At 45.1% G+C, this 17707-nt stretch overlaps 1 protein-coding gene across 1 annotated transcript in view; it reads right to left on the reverse strand.

Moving 5' to 3' along the window:
- PARM1 (prostate androgen-regulated mucin-like protein 1) overlaps positions 1-17707 on the reverse strand; it is a 107313-nt gene that overhangs the window by 7000 nt on the left and 82606 nt on the right. The window contains exon 3 of the mRNA XM_046655876.1: positions 7919-7997. Within this exon, the coding sequence (XP_046511832.1) occupies positions 7919-7997 (79 nt within the window). The remainder of the gene's footprint in view (positions 1-7918; positions 7998-17707) is intronic.

Raw genomic sequence — 17707 nt, forward strand, 5'->3', positions numbered from 1 at the left:
AATCACGGTAGATGGAAATGGGGGAGGTTCTCAGATTGGCATTTGTGGAGTCTAAGAGGTGAAAAGGCTGCCACTCCCGAGATTAGGAAAGCGGGGTTCAAGAAACCTAGATGAGGTTTTCATGAGACTAAATAGTAGAGCTGATATCACATCTAGGTCTCCTGGCTCTACGATGCGACGCTGCTTCATCGCATTTCAATCTGAACAGCAATCTCTAAGGATGACATCCTCATCAGACCAAAGCAGTTTTGTTTACTCAATTTCCTAAACACTGGCACCCATCCAACACAGCTCTGTTTTCTACTTGCTGCGCCTTGGCTCCCCTCGGATAGCAAAGCTCTCGGGGGTAGACCACGTCTTACTTTTCCTCTAATTTTCTGAACATCTAATATGTTGCTCTTGATGCAGTGGTTCATTTATAAATATTTGATGATAAGTGCTCACATCCAGGAGCGTATAAATAGTATATATGGAGCTCGCTTGGTCAATACCAGCAGCGATCAGGATGGCCTGTGGTAATTCATTGAGCAATATAGCTGTGGCAAAATGAAAACATCTTATTAAAGAACACAAAGGGTCAAAGCCACCATTTTGACCTTAAAGATAGCAAGAGGCAAGAGAATTACAGCTGAGTCTCTCCCAGGCGATGCCGTGCTTAAAGCCCTCAGCACAGTGCTTACAGCCCCTGTCAATCAGTGGCACTGTGCTTATCGTCAAAGCGGTTCTACTGTATCGTACCATTTAGTTTGCTGGAAGCAGAACCTGTCAGGACAAAACAGGGAATGACTTATGTTAAGCCCCTGCCTCACCGCTTCCTTCTCAGGGGGCTTGGCTCTAATAGGAAGCTGCCCTCCCTACTCCTCTCGCCCCCTCATCCGAATTGCTGACGCCTTGTTGGTGACAACTGGTACATGTGGTGGAGACATTTGTGGTTTGAGGCCTTCTCCACAATGATGAAATGGTACCAATTTTAAGATAGCTGTAGCATTAATACTTAATGGAATGCAATTGTCTTTGAAAATGAATGAGGTGTTTTAATCTCCTTGTGTTGAAACAAACACATTTTAGAAAACACCTTCTCCTTTATAAGGGTCAACCCCAGTTCTCCATCAAGTCTCCAACCTTGTTTATTGCTACTCCTCCCAAAGTCCTCTCCTCACGAGCCTTGCCGTTCAATCATGAGTGCTTATTACGTGCAAAGAAGGAGGGATATAAAGATGAATAAGATATGGCTTAGTGCTGGGAAAACACAGCTGAACTTGCAGCTCACTAGTCATTAGTAATTAAGCCTTAGACTCTTATCATACATTAGCAAAGCTACTTGGTGAAGCTGTCACTGTCTCCTTTGTTTCCAATGGTGGCTTTCTTTCTATGATTGTCATTTCTCTGCCTGAATCCTTTCATTTAACTATTCATTGAAAATTTAGCATCTATCAGGCTCTATTCTGGGGCCTGGGGGATATTTCAGTGAATAAAAAGAGCAAAATCTCTGTGCTAAGGGAGCTCACATTCTAGTGGGGACAGACACAATAAATAAGACATGAAAAATAATATGGCTGATGGTAACCAGTGCAATGGAGGAAAATAAAGATGGGAGGGGAAGTGAGGAATTCCCAGTGGGAGGTGGGGATTGTAATTTTGAAGATGGTAATCAGGGAAAGTCTCATTAAGATGACATTTGAGCAGACACATAAAAGAGCTGCAGATATACCACAGAGACAGAGAGAACAGCAAGTGTAAAGGCTCTGGGGCAGGAGCAAACAGCACATCTGTGTGGTAGCTACTGAACTATAATTTAAAAAAAATAAACTACTTATATTGGAATGATTTTAGATTTATAGAAGAACTACAAAGATAAATTTCCATATGCCCTTCACCCAGCTTCCCTGGATGTTGACATCTTACATAACTATGGCACATTTGTCAAAACTAAGAAATTAACATTGTGAGCTATGATTTTGAAGCTAAGAAAACTGTGACCATTAGGAGTGACTTTATTTGCCCACAGTTACCATAGCAAGTTAGTGGCAGAATGAGTACCGTAATTCAGGAGTCCTCTCAGTTCTGTCTTCTTTCTACCAAAATCCCAATGATGGAATCACTTCCAAATATTCATTTTCAAAGTGCTCTTTCCATAGTCTGGGTTTCTTTTAAAAAGCAGTTACTTTCAAACTAATCTTTAAATAATCGCCTTTACTTTGAAGGGGCAGATAAAATTTATTTTGTTTTTTAAAATTATCTGCCAGATATCATATTGGCAGATACTCAACACGGAGAAGTCCTGCACACTGGACACCTGTCTATTTGTAAACAAGTTCAGAGTTGTGGGGGAACTAGAACAAGTCTACGGTTTAACAGATTCCCATGGCTTCCCCTTCTCTGAACCTAGTTTCTCCAGATTTGGAATAAACAAATACTGCTGCCACACCCCAAACGTCCCTACCCAGAATCCTTCACTCAGCCAGCGAATGTTTATAAAGCAACGGTTATATGTCAGGTGCTGCTGGGACTTTATTTCCTGCTAGTGGAGGAGACTGGCTGAGAACACAGTGATTCCGGGACAGAGAAGCGAGTGGTCCAAAGGAACCCACTGTGGAGACGGTGGGAGGAGGCTTCCCAGAGGGTGTCTCTTTTGAGCTAGACTTGAAATTAGCCAGATAAAAAAGAGGCGAACCAGACACCTCCGGCAGAGGGATCGGCATGTTCAAAGTAACAGAGGCATGAACAGCTGGGCAGTATATCCGGGAAAGTGGAGAGCAAAGTGTGTGTTTGGAGTGTCAGGACTGAGAGTAGAGCAGGGTTACTCAAAGTCTGGTCCTCAGCCCAGCAGCGCTGGCATCACCTGTGCACGGGCCCCATCCCCACCTAGTGAATGAGAACCTTTGGGGATGAATGAGATGAGACTCAGGAAACTACGTTCTTAATAAGCTTTCCCATCGATTCTTATGCACATTAAAATTGGAGAACCACTGAGGGAGAGAATCAAGTCAACTAGACCTACAGAAAGCCGAAAGCTGATCTGAAAAAGTCAGCCTGTAGGTAACAAATTCTGGAAGCTCTCAGCCTTTATGGCTGGCCAAGCCTACTCTTTAAGCCTAACTACCACCAGAAGGAATCCAGCTGTATAAAATGTAATCGCTAGAAGACAAAGCAAAACAGGTGACTTCTAAGAAAATGCCTTCAAAGCCAGGCTTTGTCGTGTCTATAAATCAAGGTCACGTTTATTTTTGTGCAGGGAACAGCCCATGTTGTCTGTCTGAGTTACCAGCACACCTAATTATAGCAGATCCACACTGCTGGTGATAGCAGATACGATCTCCCGCGCGGGGGATTATCTCGTGGCTCAACAGTTTTGAGCCCATTTAAACAAAACCAAACCGACTTACCTCATTCTTCAATCATCACTAATTAAAGACATCCTTCTCAAGAGGCAGGCAGGTCCTTTGCTTGCCTTTAAAGTTGCAAACAAACCCTGGAATAAAGACTGCTCAATGATCATTTCCATCTATGAATGGATAACACGGAGGCAGCTTCACAGGCCTTTAGAAATAGCACGGTTGAAACAGCCAGAATGGAACATGGAAGCCCGCACGTCAAGACATGATAGAAAACTGAGCTGCTCTGCCATCTTCCTCCTCCTCCTCCTCTCCCCTCTCCTTTGAATCCTGCTGAATGGGACTCTTGGCGGCTACCATCTTACTGAGCGCCTAAGTAGTAAGCACTGTTGCAACAATGACAACAGTAACAGTAGTTAGCTCTTCCATCACCCTCATCTAGCACCCAGCACTGAACGTTTATCTGTATCATGACTTAATCCTCATAACCATCCTGACTTAGGTATTCGTATTACAGTCCCATTTGACAAATGAAGAAACTGAGCACAAAGTGATTCATAAACTTGCCCTCAAGTATATATTTTTAACCACCATGCTTACAGTCCCTGCAGGTACGCTACGTTGATTCTTCCTGTCATCTTCAAAACAACCTTGAAAGGTAGGTGTTGTCAGTGCTATTTTGGCAGGTGAAGAAATTAAGGATCAGGGAGATTATAATTGGCCCAAGGCCACCTAAATAGTAAGTAGAAGGGTCGATATCGAACGTGACCGCAAAGCCCACGTTCCTCCCTCACACCACACTGCTGCTGGCTACAATGGAAGGCCGGCAATTGAGAAGAGCCCCGGGAGGGTCAGGGCAGTTCATTTGTATACGCCGCATCCAAAAGGGGCTTAGGTTACAGAAAGATGTGGCTCTCCAGGCAGGGGTCACTGTGACAAAACTAGGAGTCACGGATCCTCAAAGAATAGGAGTGTGAAAACAGAGTTTACCAATGCCTTCAGAGGGAATTAGAATTTGGGAGAAAGGGTAAACTACTGAGCCACTGCTAGCAGAGCTTGCGAGGCATGTCCTTTTCCTGGTTGTGAGGCTGCCCTTTCAAGCCGCCTCTTCTTTCACATTTGCAGGGATGCTGGCTGGGCCCGACCATAGCCCGGGGTTGCAGGAGAGAAGCTAATGGCTCCCTTATGGGCTGCGAGTTCAGTCACTTGCCGCTCCAGCCAAATGCGGTAAAAGACCACAGACAACAGACCTCTTCTCATGTTATTGTTCTCAGAAATCTGGGATGATAGGAGCAGAATAAATTTCCAGCCAAGGCAAAACCCAACTTTAGGTATACACACACAGGCACACATGCATGCACGCGCGCGCACACACACACACACACACACACACGTCAATTGAGCCAAATGTGTTTTTAATTAATGATTAGTGGGGCTTTCCAAGAACCTGGCAAAATAACACTTGAAGGGGTTTTAGCATAGCCTTAAGATTCATGAGAGTGATTAACCTCCTTATGTTATCATTTTGCCGAAATAATTTATAGAGCAGCAGATAGGGGTTTTCCTTTGGGGGTTTCTAAACAGGAGTCTGATCGTTTTATCCACCCTTAAGTTTGTAATGCCAAGGATAAACAGCAACCTTATACCACTGGGGCCCTTTTACTTTTTAAGAGGGAGGACCTATATGGGGGAGAGAAACAGTGGCTAATTCAATTTAATCATTCACTGAATTGATCTAGTGCTGAGAATGCCTGGAGAAAATATACTTTAAATTTTTAAAATAAAATGTTATACAATTTTAATCAGCACTCATTAGAACCAATTTTAATGGCCTGCTAGAAAAATTTTCCAAACACAGTAAGTTCTGGGATGGCAGGACTGTGTCTCATTGTGATGTGAGCCCGATGCTGAGAGGAGTGCATGGTACATGGCTAACACTATCCATCAAGTAACTGCCCTGCTAGGGTCCCTTTCAGTTGACCACTTTGATGATGACAATGATGATGGTAGTGCTATGTACTTGGGAAGCAGTGTCCATTAGACCTCCCAACAATGCTACCACGTAGCTAAAATTACGGCCCTTATCCTACAGGAGAGGGAAGTGAGGGTTACTGAGGTTCTGTAACATGCTCAGGTCACACTAGAACCTGCCAGAAAGTGATAGAGCTGGGATTTGAACTGAGGTCTCCCCGTTTCTAAATCTGAGTTCTTAATCACTGCTCTAGACTGCCTGACTATAGCCAGTGGAAGGTTTGAAGTGGTAAACTTCACTTCGTGCCCAGAGTTAAGGGGAAGAGTCCTTAGGCTATTTCAACATCATTTCTGATAAGTGTGTGGCAAGAGGGAAGTGTTCCTATTTCACTCTACACTCCAGGGGAAGTTTGTATTTTTGGTGACTTTAGCCCTTCAAAAATTCACCACAGGTGAGTCCAAAATGACTCTAAAGTTTACCCATAAGTTTCTTTTTTTTGAGCCTCCTTCTCCCCCCAAAGACAAAGAGAAACTCTGTTACCAACTGGCAATGAAGTTCCCGGACTAGTTCATAAAAGCCAACTTAACTCATAATTAAAATACAGTGTATCTGCAGTGATAAACTAGCAATTAAGACAGATGGAAAAGGGCATCATTCAGTAAGATACAAATCATAAAATTAAAAATTAAGTTTGCTGCTTAAGGAAATACAGACTTAATGAAAAGATTTTTTTTCTTTTTAATGTGAAGAAGACCTCTGGATTCCTTTTTGTTGTTGCTGCTGAGGAAGATTTGCCCTGAGCTAACATCTGCTGCCAGTTTTCCTCTATTTTGTATGTGGGTTGCTGCCCACAGCATGGCGGCCAGTGAGTGGGGTAGGTCCATGCCTGGGAACTGAACCCAGGCTGCCAAAGTGGAGCGTGCCAACTTAACCACTAGGCCACGGGGCTGGCTCCCTGGATTCTTTCATAAAGGCTTTTAGACACGGGTAATGTTGGCCCTTTAATTCCAATTTCTCTTTGAAATCTGGCTTTCTTGTTCTTTGCATCTTACATAATGGTGATATTACAAGGCAGTCTCATACTTGACACCATTATTAGATTGATTTGGTGCACATTTAAAACAAAAGAAGGAGGGAGATAAAAGGGAAGGCGGAGGGGAGAGTTCCCTGGTGGGTGCTGGTCTGGATTGGGGTGACTAGAGGAGATGAGAGGGCAGCAAAGTGGAGGTGTGCACAGAGACGAGAAGTTAAATACACGAGCTCCTGTGGGGAACCAGGACAGGAGGGAAGCACTGGGCGGGCACAGCCTCTTGAGGAAGCAGTATGGCGGTGGGGAAGAGAAATCAGTCAGGAGTGTGCGGGTATGCGCGACAGTGCCTGGATGAAAGTAACTGAGGCACTAAGAGAACAAATAACAGGGGCACCAAACTGGATGGAACATCTCTTGGAGGACATGACATGAAAGTCATGAATGAGGGAAAGCTAGAAGAAAAGCATTTCATGGAGAGTGACCACCAAGAGCCAAGAGCCTGGACAGAAAAAGAACCTGCTATGTTCTAAGAATTGGACAGGAAGCCAGTGTGACTGCAGCTCAGCGGTTAAGAGGGAAAGAAGGATGTGATGAGTGAGAAGAGGTAGGCAGGGGCGGGTCCATGAATGAACTCCAGGGCCAACCTGAGGGGTTAATTCTAAGTGTGCAGGGAAGCCACTGGGGGCTTTTGAGGGAGGGAGTGACAGGGTCAGATCCGGCTTCCATAAGATGGCCGGTGAGAGGAGAATGTATTGAGGTCAGAGAGTGGCTGTCCTCATCATGGAGACACATGTCCTACTGTCCCTTGTTACAGGCAGTGCCCAGACTGGCAAATCAGACTGTCACTTGCCATTTGGCATTTTACAGCTGAAGCACACTCAGTGTGAGTAATGTGGCTTTGAGACTTTGGGACTTCACAGAGCAGTAGACAACAAAAGCGAGGGACTCCCAGAGTACTGCAACTTTCTATGTGGCTAAGGAAAGCAAAAACGCAGCTACCACCTGTGATCATCTTCACTTCATAAAATAAGAGATATTTGAGAACCAAAAATATAAGGACATAATCTCAGGCGAAAAATCCCAATTTATAGAAAATGCTACACTTTCCTTATATTTTCAAGATTTTGCCTTAGAACCAGTGAAAACCTTACAGACGTGATACACATCCACACACGGTTGTCCAGAACATCAGTAATCAGGAAGCACTGAGCCCAGGCCTCTCCCTCATACCATAGATGAGACAACTTGAGGTTCAGGAGGCGACTGGGTTTCTCAGGGTGAGAAGGTGAGCTAAGGGCAGAGGGCCACGGCCTCGGTCTCCTGACTCTAGGTTCATTCGTGTGCCATTACATCATCATGCTGTATATTCCAGCTTATTTTTTTCTGCTTTGCCAATTTTCAGATACTGTACCATCTGTTCTTGTCCAGCGTGGAGTACGCTGGCCATTTTCTCTTCCCTGCCAATATTTCCGAGAGCTCAGATACTTATCAAGGAAAAAGCACTCGGCAAAACAGCTCTCAGCCTGGAGCCCGACAACATGGAATCCTGTTCTTCATAAAGAAGAGTAAGGTGCATCTCACCTGATCTTCAGATACGCTGCGACTCCAAACACCAACAGCACGACGGCAATGACGGTCACCGTGATGGCGGCGATGCTGCCTGTGAGGGAGGAAAGGCATAGGAAAGAAGATGAAGGAAAGGCATACATTTGAGATCATGATGCATAGAAGTCAGAGCTAGAACGAAACCCAGGATCTTAATACTGTTACCAAAATGCTTCTCATGCTAGGTGAGGTTGAGTAAATGGCCAACATTTAACACCTTTTGGCTGGCCTGGAATTCAGAGAACAGTCCACAGTAATAGTTGATTATCTTTTAAGAATGACACCAATCTGTTGCTGCTGCTGCTATTGTTTGCAGGGGTAGTGGATTTAAAATCTTCTGATGTCCTGTTTTCTTCACTTATAGGCTCTGGCTCATTTTTCTACCACTTGTGAAATACTGGAAGACTTACAATGTTTTACCTGAGGGTCGTGACAAAGTAATGTGGTTGGTTTTTTAATAAACCAGAACCATACAGCTACATCAGTAGTGTCTACTTCAAAAGGGTTATCTTGGTAGGAGATGAACTAATTTTAATGATGTCATTAAATCAAAGCGTTTTTTAAAACTCCTCTTTGGGAAGTGTGTCCAGTTTTCATCCTTGAAAGGTGAATTTGATTTTGTAGAGAACAATGTCAAATTTGGTGTGAAAAATAAGGTCAAGTCTGGTAGCTAACTCTATTTTTCGTTTGTAGAAATAACCAGGTGCAATTATAAAGTAACAAGAATGTTTTATTGTGTAGTTTGAAATCTGGTTCCAAAAGCAACTATTAATGGGCAGTTAAAAAATACAACAACTGTTTGAGCACATAGCCTGGTAAGAATAACAATACTGCTTCCAAAGATTACTGCTTTGAAGCACAACACTCTTTTTGTGTGAGCTTTGGACTAATAATGTATATACTTCAGTTTTATTTCACCTTAGAAATACCAAGAATCAATTGGGCTCTTGTGCCATAACAGTTAAAGCTTGGGCACTGAAGCTGGTGTTAGGGTCTCCATTTACTTTTTCAGGCCACTGGGAAATTATTTACTACTTCAGCAAATGAACGGGACTCTGAAACACATTGGAAAGAGCATCAGAAATCTGGAGTCTGAATATGTGGATTCAGGTGTGGTTCCACCATTATTAGCTGTGTGACCACGGGCTATTTACTTAACCCTGTCCACTTGTATACCTCTCACCTGCAGCAACAGAGGGAGAAGAGGCACTCTGCCCTCTCATACAACTTGAGGAGGATTAAATGAGATGCCGTGCGCACCAAGCTAAAGTCCTATTCAAAACGTACCATCCTGGACCAGTGTCCATTTCTTGTGTACCGGATCTCAAAGGTATGGCTCTGCCCCACATTTTTGGAGACTTATCATTTCTAGATTATTTTGCCATTTCTTCTTTTATTTTTTTCCTTGTCTTACGAACGACTTTTGTCTGTTGTTCTTCTCATTAGCCCTTCCACCAAAGGAATTAGAGCAGAGCTAAGAAGCAAATCAGTCTACTTATTAACTCTAGTAACTCCCCAAAAGTTTTGGGTGAAAGAAGGCTGCATCAGACATACATGCTGCTGCTGGTTATGATTTCCAAAAGAGAAGCAAGGAGGTTCATTGCTACCATCGAGACAGAGACCAGAGCTTGCTCAGATACAGACCGACCATATAGCGCCATTTCAGAGCTTCCACACTTAAGGATACTCACATGCCCATCTCCTTGCTCCTGGAATGCTTTAGAGCCAGATTGAAATTATCAATTCATTTCTCTCCCTTTTTACTGCTGGAAAGATATTAATGAGGATCAAGGCTGCCCCAGGGAGAGAAGCCCAAGGTGACCTGCCCTACATACTAACCTATATCATCCTCCCGGAAGCATAGCATGTCCTGACTTAATCTGATCTCATTCTTATCTGAAATTATAGGACCGCCCAATAACCAGATCCTACCTGCACTGATACCATTTTAACGATTTTTTTCATGATCTTTCCTGTGTTTTGTAAAGAAATAACTCACATACCTATGCCTTATAAATTTAGCTCTAACCCTCAACACATTGCAGCTCTTCACTGCCCATGGGTTCTGTCCCCATGCTACTCCATGCTATTCTCTGAATAAAAGAGCACTACCGCCAGACCTTGAGAGTCCAAGAAATCTTTCTTTTGACTCCTCGACTCAATGAGCCCGCATCAGATAGAATTATGGCGCTGAATGCTCAAATGTGCAGACTGGATCAAGTAGAAAAAGTTCAAGGTCAGGTCCCCTTGTGGAAAACCTCCACTCCTACGTTGAAAGGCTGCACTTGGCTTCTTGGCCTCTAAACTGTGTTAAAAATTAGAACAATTCATAGTTCACTGAAGCCTCTTAACAGCTCTTTAAGAGCTTGTGAAATGAGGATTATTACTGCAAGATAAGGTGATGGGGGTATTTCGAGATTCAAAAGGATACAGTGATTGTAATTCGGAGCAACTTTAAAAACGGACCTTTTAATTTAACTTTCCCCTTTTAAAAAAATGGCAAAGGAGGAATATAGTGGATTTTGCTATAAGACTCTTCTTTCTTGTCCCAGGGATAGCTTAATATAGGAAATCGTAGGGTTGACCTTTCTCAAAGTTTCTTCCCTTAACTCTAAGCAGTTGGATTTCCTCTAACTCTGCGACTTATTGAATTTATTTATATACCACCTCTTTCTAAAGGTAAGTCAGGAGTTCCCCATCTCAAGTGCTGTTCTTTTTTGCAAACAGCAAGTGATAGTGTGACCAGATTTCCCTCTGTGGGACTGGTGACTGTCTAGCTCTGAGTGTAACCCCAGCTTCCAGATGCGGCTGTTTAAGGCCACACTTTCCTGTTCACAGAGGACAGCCTGTGAGACCAGAGCTGGAATTAGCAAGGGATTTTTCACCTGACGGGCCCTTGAGTGCAGCTGAGCGAAGGGGCCCTTCTGAGGGTTGGTACTGCCCAATCTGAGGCCAAAACATGTGAGGTCAATAGATTGTACTGAAATCTTTGGACCACCTTATTCACGATTCTGCCACCCACGGGCTCTTCTCAGAGGGTGGCAGCATGGGATTCAGGGTCCTTTGAAACAAGATCTTTATCAGGCCCCATGCCCAGGAGGTCTTGTTTCCTGTGCCAGCTGCCACCTCTGCGGCAGCTGCTACCTTCAGAAGCAGCGGGGCACCTCACCCTGGGAAGTTCCACACCTCAGGGCATCACCGTTTGAGCATATGAGAGAGTTGCTGAGGCAACATTAGCACTTCAAATGGTAACTGAAAAGGCTGGATTTCCTCCTCGTGAAAACAAATGCCATTTCCTCCCGGGGTTCTGTGTAAGCTAGCCTGGAATTCCCCTTCTCCCCTGACTCTTCCTTTTTTCAAAGCGAGGCAAGGAGAAGGAAAATGAGGAAGGTGTGGCTGGGGCCGGGGAGGCTCTGCCCTATGAGGAAGGTGTGGACGCTCGGTAGGCAGTGCTCTGGGGGTGGGGGATGGGAAGGTGGCTCGCATTTCAGTTCCTCCTCCTTGGGATTTGCCAGTTACAGACTGAGTGTGACTCACAAGGCAAAGCCCTGGAGCCAGAAGAAATTAACAGAGAATTAGAGGAAACTTATCTGTATATTTTATAAGCCAATAAGCAAGAATATTCCACTGTGCTAGCACATTCCACTGTGTTCTGCCTGACTAGAGGGCTGCTGAAGATCCATGACCCAAAGCCTGCTTGAATTTTGGGCCTCTCTGAAGGCTGGGATTTCTGGGAGGCCCATTTCACCACTTTCCTAACAATCCTCAACAGAAAATGGGAACAGGCTGAAAAACAACCTATTCTACATTTGTAGGTGCTTACTTTGGACTGGAACTGTGCCAAGAGCTTTGCAGCTCTCATCTTGTTTAATTGTGTTTATGAAATGAGTAGAATTATTCCCATTTTATGGATGAGAAAGTTAAGGCTCAGAGAGGTTAAGCACTTGATTCAGGTTTTACAAACTGGTAAACCATTAAGCTAACATTTGAACCTAGGGCTGTTTCATTCCAGGGTTTGCATTTTTCATCACTACTACACAGGTTACTTCTCCTGGCCCTTTTCTCAGCTTGGCCAACTTCTTCTCTTTCTTCCTGACAAGTAAATATCAACGCTTCTGAGAAGTCCTCCTGACACCCCAAAGCAAATTACAGTGGTGCTGTGTCTTCTCAGCTCTGTGTCTGCTTGTTCACACACTCTGTGCTGTCTTTATGAGCTTCCCCAGGCAGGTTCTGATCATATTCATCTTGTTTCTCTTCCCCCTTCTTCCCACACTCTTAGTTAGCACCAGATAGTCTCTAGCGCATAGTGGGTACTTAACTCATTGATTTATTTAATGTTGAAAGAATAAGTGTAATATTGGCGCACACACACACAAAGGTAACTGGCAGTTTGGCAGTTTTTGAGCCCAATCATGTGCCAAGAAAGTTCCCAAGCAGCAGGCTCTCCGTCTGTCCATCTTGGAGTCCCTGCTGCAGGTCTTCCCTGAGGCTTCATTCCTCTGACTCTACAGCTGTGGTCCAACCACCGCAGCTGGCAAGTCCCCATGGAAGACCCAGCTGGAGGAGAGTTATTTAGGAATAAGTGTCTGAATGGATTCAGATAATCTCCTGGCAGCAGCCAGAACAAACTCCCAGAGCCCATGCCCCTGGTCAGGCCTGGAGCACCACCTGAGGAAGGAGGTGCCCTGGAGGTCGCCACTTGCCCTGCCCTGACTGGGTTCCGTGTCCTGCGCGGCCTGGAATAAACTGTGGCATCATTTTAAGGGCTCTCTCCCCCCACACCTACCTCTCACGCCACAGACATGCCCCCCATCCCCCCATCACACTCCTACCAGCCCTGCACAGACTCGGCACGTCTTCCACACTCAGAAGGGGCTCTGCTCCCGTCCAAACCACCGCCCCCTCACTTGACCTGGAGGCGCCCTCCTGTCTTCCTGGGTTTAGCAAGATTCCCAAACCTCAGATGTCCCTCTGGGGACTCTTCCCACTGGGGGACTTTCTTTTTTTCCTCACTTTAAACATGAAAGAAATGTTTCATCTGACCTCTTTGGCAGGATACTTGCCAATTGTATCCAAAATGAGACTATTAGCATGTGATGGGGATGAACTGGAACAGCCTCTGAAAGAAGGAGCTGCACTCGGCTCTTTAAAAATGTTCTTGCTCTGAGAGAGCCGGGGTAGACAGGCGATGGTGGGACGTTCTCAGGGGGCACAAAAACAAGGTGAGTGTCTCGCTCCTCTCCGTAGATGCCTCCTGAACTCCATTCTCCTTGGAAATTCAAGAGTCAGCTTATTTAGAACGCCTGTGTAAGTACTTTGACCAAGTTGCTGGGTAGGGGTGTGTGTGTGCGTCTGGTCTATTTTGAGAAGTCTTTAACAAACCTCTTGGCTGTTTTTCAATATTCTTGCTATTTTCTTTCCTCCTCCCGGTCCAGGGAGCAGGTAAGAATGGAGGAAGAGAAGCAGGTGGCCACTTCAGAGTGTGTGGTGGCTCCTTCAGTCAAGGTCACCAAGAGGAAAAGAACATTTTGTCTCAAAGGAATTCTTTCTCTTTAAAAGCATTTGTCTGCGTATGTGCTGGAGGAGAGAAGTGGGTGACGGGGAGGACAGGGGCTTGACGGGGAGGACAGGGGCTTGAAGGTGAGACCTCTGTGTGTGCCTGAACCTCTCTCATCTTCACAGCAATAGTCTCACATCACAACTCCTTCCTCTAAACAATGATAACAGTAGTAAGAAACAATGACAACAATAAAAATACTAGCAACTGACACTTTCTTGTTACTGACTCTGTGCCGGGGGCTGTTCTATGAGTTTCAGTTCATGTAATCCTCACGAAAACTCCGTAAGGTAGGTACTCTTGTTGTCTCCATTTTACAGATGAGGAAACTGAGGCACAGATAAACTAAGGGCCCAGAGCCACACGGTTGGTAATTAGGAGAACTGGGACACAAGGGTAGGCTCCAGAGTCCATGTTACCACCCACCAGGCTTTCCTGCTGCCCTGGTGTCTAGCGTTAGATCTGAGTTTGCTTGTAGATAAAAGCTGCTGCTCTGGCACATGCTCTCTGCTTCTGTCGGCTGTCCAGGAATCAGGGCCTGGCTTGGGGCCGGGTGGTGGTTCGGGTCCACTTGTCGGTACTGGTGAAGGTGGGTCAAAGCTCAATCATTCAGATTAATTGGGAGGAGGACTAGAGAGAAGCAAACAGTCACAGAACAGCGACCCAAGAAGGTCCATGTCATTGGTATTTAGCATGTGTTTTGGTCCAAAATAACTGCGGAGAGAGCCGCCAAACGCTGTCCATTGCGGTGTGTTTAGTCAGTCAGGGTGGGTGGCAACTGCAACTGCTTTGGGGAGTGGGTCTGTGTGTGTGCACGAACGTGTGTGTAGGTTGTGATGGGGGAGGGGAGTGAACAAGAACATCTCAGTTTTTGGATCCTATCACCTAGGTGGACCCTAATGTTACCATTATTGAAGGTCACTTTGACTTCTGGCCTTGAATGCTGCTTGGATGTCACTCCCATGTTTCCTCCCACTCTACCCTGTACCAGGGAAGTTAAGCTTATCTTCCTCTGGCCCCAAATCAATCCCATAAGCTTCTCCTGAATGAGCTCCGCAGGTTCCTCCTGAGCGAGGACAGTGCAGGGGGTAGAGAACAACAGGCGGGGCTTGGAGGTTTCACTACCCAGCTGTGGACAAGTGTCAGGCCCAGGAACCAGACAGGGGAGTGCAGGATGAGATGGACAGACAGGCAGAGAGGTGGGAGATGGGTGGTACCAAACTCTGTATTCCTGCCTCTAACTGGGGGGGAGTTTTGTCTATAAAAGTTGAAGCCGACTTGAGAAAAGGTGGGAATGAAGCTGTTCTTTGAAGGATGGGCAGACCTTGAACAGACAGCAATGCAGGTTTGGGTTAGGAACCAGCTAGATGGAGAACAGACACCTAACACTGCCAGGCTTGAAGGGTTAGCACTGAGTTGGGAGACAGAGGCACCTCAACTGGTGTCCTTATGTAAAAAATGGGATAATCCCTGTCCTCTCTACTTCCTAGGGCTGTTGGGAGGATCAAACGAAATGAAGTGCTTTGTAAATGAGCACAAATGAAGGGCACTGCTGAGCTGCTTGCATAGCCCAGCGCCTTCACTTTATGGATTAGGAGACTGCCATGCTGAGGGATTCACTGAGTGACTTACCCAAGGTCATATAATTTACAGAGGTGACAATACTAATGCCAACAGTCTACATAAGAGAGTGTAGTGGAAATTAATAGGGACCATGAAATGGTTGGGTACTCAGGACCAAATCATGGAGAATTCTGAGAGCAAGACACAGTGTTTGGGCTTGCCAGTGTGGCGAACGGGGACCATGGAAGGGTTTTGGGCAGAGGGAGGATTTGCAAGAGCGTTCTCCAGTCCAGTCTTCTGCAAATCATCCCCAATGACGTCTGCTCATAATGAGCACTCTTCTTCTAGATGTTTGCCCTTCTACTTTGTACGGCACAATTTAGTAAACTTATTCTAGTATATAATTAATACTGACGCACATGCATGGCTGTGGTGGTTATGCACAGGCATACAAGATACAGACGTCTGAAACACACTGTTCTACGAATGGTTTCAGGCGAGCACGTTCTGGCTGCTCTCCAGACTGAAGGTCCCTAAAGCCAGGGATACCAAGTATACTTCTTCACTTGTCTAGGCACAAAGTAGGTAATTCATAAAATAACTGATTTCTTCTGAAAGTATAGTTTGTTTTTTTCTTTTAAAAACTGAACTTTATGAGTAGTTATGATGCAAAAATAAAACTCCTTTATAAGGCATACAGTTTGCACACAAATATGCTACAGAAGTGTTTTTAATGAACACAACCCAAGTTCGTCTCCGGGAAGTAGACGGACAGAAGTAGTCCTTCTCGCTTCTGCCCCATCCCCCAAATCTTTAAGGCACTAAAGTACTGCGTAGTCATTTCTTCGCACAGAGTGGCAGAGGTAAACTTTATCAAAACTAGTCAAATAGTACCATACCCAGAACCTTTTACGTCATGCTCTATACTCTTATCTAAAAGCTCGTAGGTGGGCAGAACTGGTCAGTGGGCAGATCTGGGACTCAAACTTTGGGACAGGATCACCAATGTCTATATTTTTCCACTTCCTGTAATCAGAAGACCTGGCTTGCGGCCTGGCTTTTCTTTATCTTAAAGCCTTTTACCTACTTAGGTAGCATGTAGCTAAGAATGTCTACTAGAAATATTAATCTCTGTTGAGCTAATAAAAGATTTGCACTTCCCCGAGCCCAGTGCCGTTCCTCTCCCTGCATTTCTCTCTCCTGCAGGCCCACCTGCTGCACTTTAAGGATGCAGGGAGCACAAGCTGACAATGAACTCGACCCAGGGCACACGAGTTGGCACAGCCCCCGGTTACCATGGTTTTCAAGTTTCTTCACTTCTCTTACAATTACAATCTTTCCCAACACAAATGAGGCCTCTTTCCTACCAGGAATTTATTGTAACTACCTGTTTAGCTTGCCCGGTCCCAGCTCTCCTTTGACACCTGTAATTGGAACTAGACTGGTTTCTAAGAATAGCAAACGGTGTTCCTCATCCCCTTTTCCCACAGCATTAGGACAAGCCAATTACCATACCACAGCTTCGGCAGGTCAATGGCCGGCAGCATTCCTCTCATTGAGTTGACCTAACGCTCCCTAGATCAGGAGGCTGCAGGTGAGGAGAATTCCTCCTGAAACATGGGCGACCCCTCCACCTGGATGCTGTTAACAGAATCTCCTTAAAGTCTGCTGGGAATTCAGTCCCGGCATAAGAACAGTTCTCAGGGGACATCTGTAGTATTGTGCCAGAACAGTAATAAAAGCATTAAGAAAAACACTCCTGGTCATAAAAGTCATAGCAGCCATCCTTTACTGTGGTTCCCTGTGCCAAGCACGGATTTAGGCAGGGCTAGCTAGGCATCTCCATTTTGGAGCTTAGGCAATAGAGGCCCCAAGCAGTTAACAAAAACCTGCTCAACTGGTTAGTGGGCAGAAAAGGGATTTAACCTTCAAGGCTGGATTACCTGAACCTATGCTTTTTTACTTTCTGTGATCAGAAGACCTGGCATGGAGACTGGCTTTGTATACGCACGAGCTGAACAGCCTTGGGCAAGCCACTTTATGTCTCCCCACTCCACAGCCTCTTTTGTGTCCGTCTCTCTCCTTGTAAAACAGGGATTCATTCAAGCTTTCACATAGCTGATGTTTATTGCTTACAATATGCTGAACACTGAGGAAACACTCCCTTCCTCTCAGAGTGCTTTTACAAATCGAATAGAGTACTGAAAATGCTCTGTCCATCATGAAGTGCGATACAAAGGTCTCACTCAGGCTCCACGTGCCTCTTACCCATAAAAACTTCGGAGCCAGGAAGGAACTGTGAATCCAGAGGAGAGTGGAGCCAACCTGGGTATGAGAAATGACTTCGGATCTCAAGTTCAAGTTTCGCTTCCAGCGAGATCATGAGCAATGGAATGACGTAATTTTATTGTTGAAAGGAAACTCTAAGAAGGTTCATTGAATCTGACCACTTCATTTTATAGATTAAATGGAAGCTCATAGAAATTAAGAGGTTAGGTTGAGATCAGACTGCCTTAGTGTCAGAGCTTGGACTAAATACCTTTTGATTCCTGGTTTGCGTTCTTTTAAATTCTCTACCCTTTTGTCTCACCCCAAGTAAAAGCCTTAAAGCGTTGGTAGCTGAGGCAATAAATAAGGACAAGACC

This window comes from Equus quagga, chromosome 3 (assembly GCF_021613505.1).
Source record: "Equus quagga isolate Etosha38 chromosome 3, UCLA_HA_Equagga_1.0, whole genome shotgun sequence".
Taxonomy (NCBI): domain Eukaryota; kingdom Metazoa; phylum Chordata; class Mammalia; order Perissodactyla; family Equidae; genus Equus; species Equus quagga.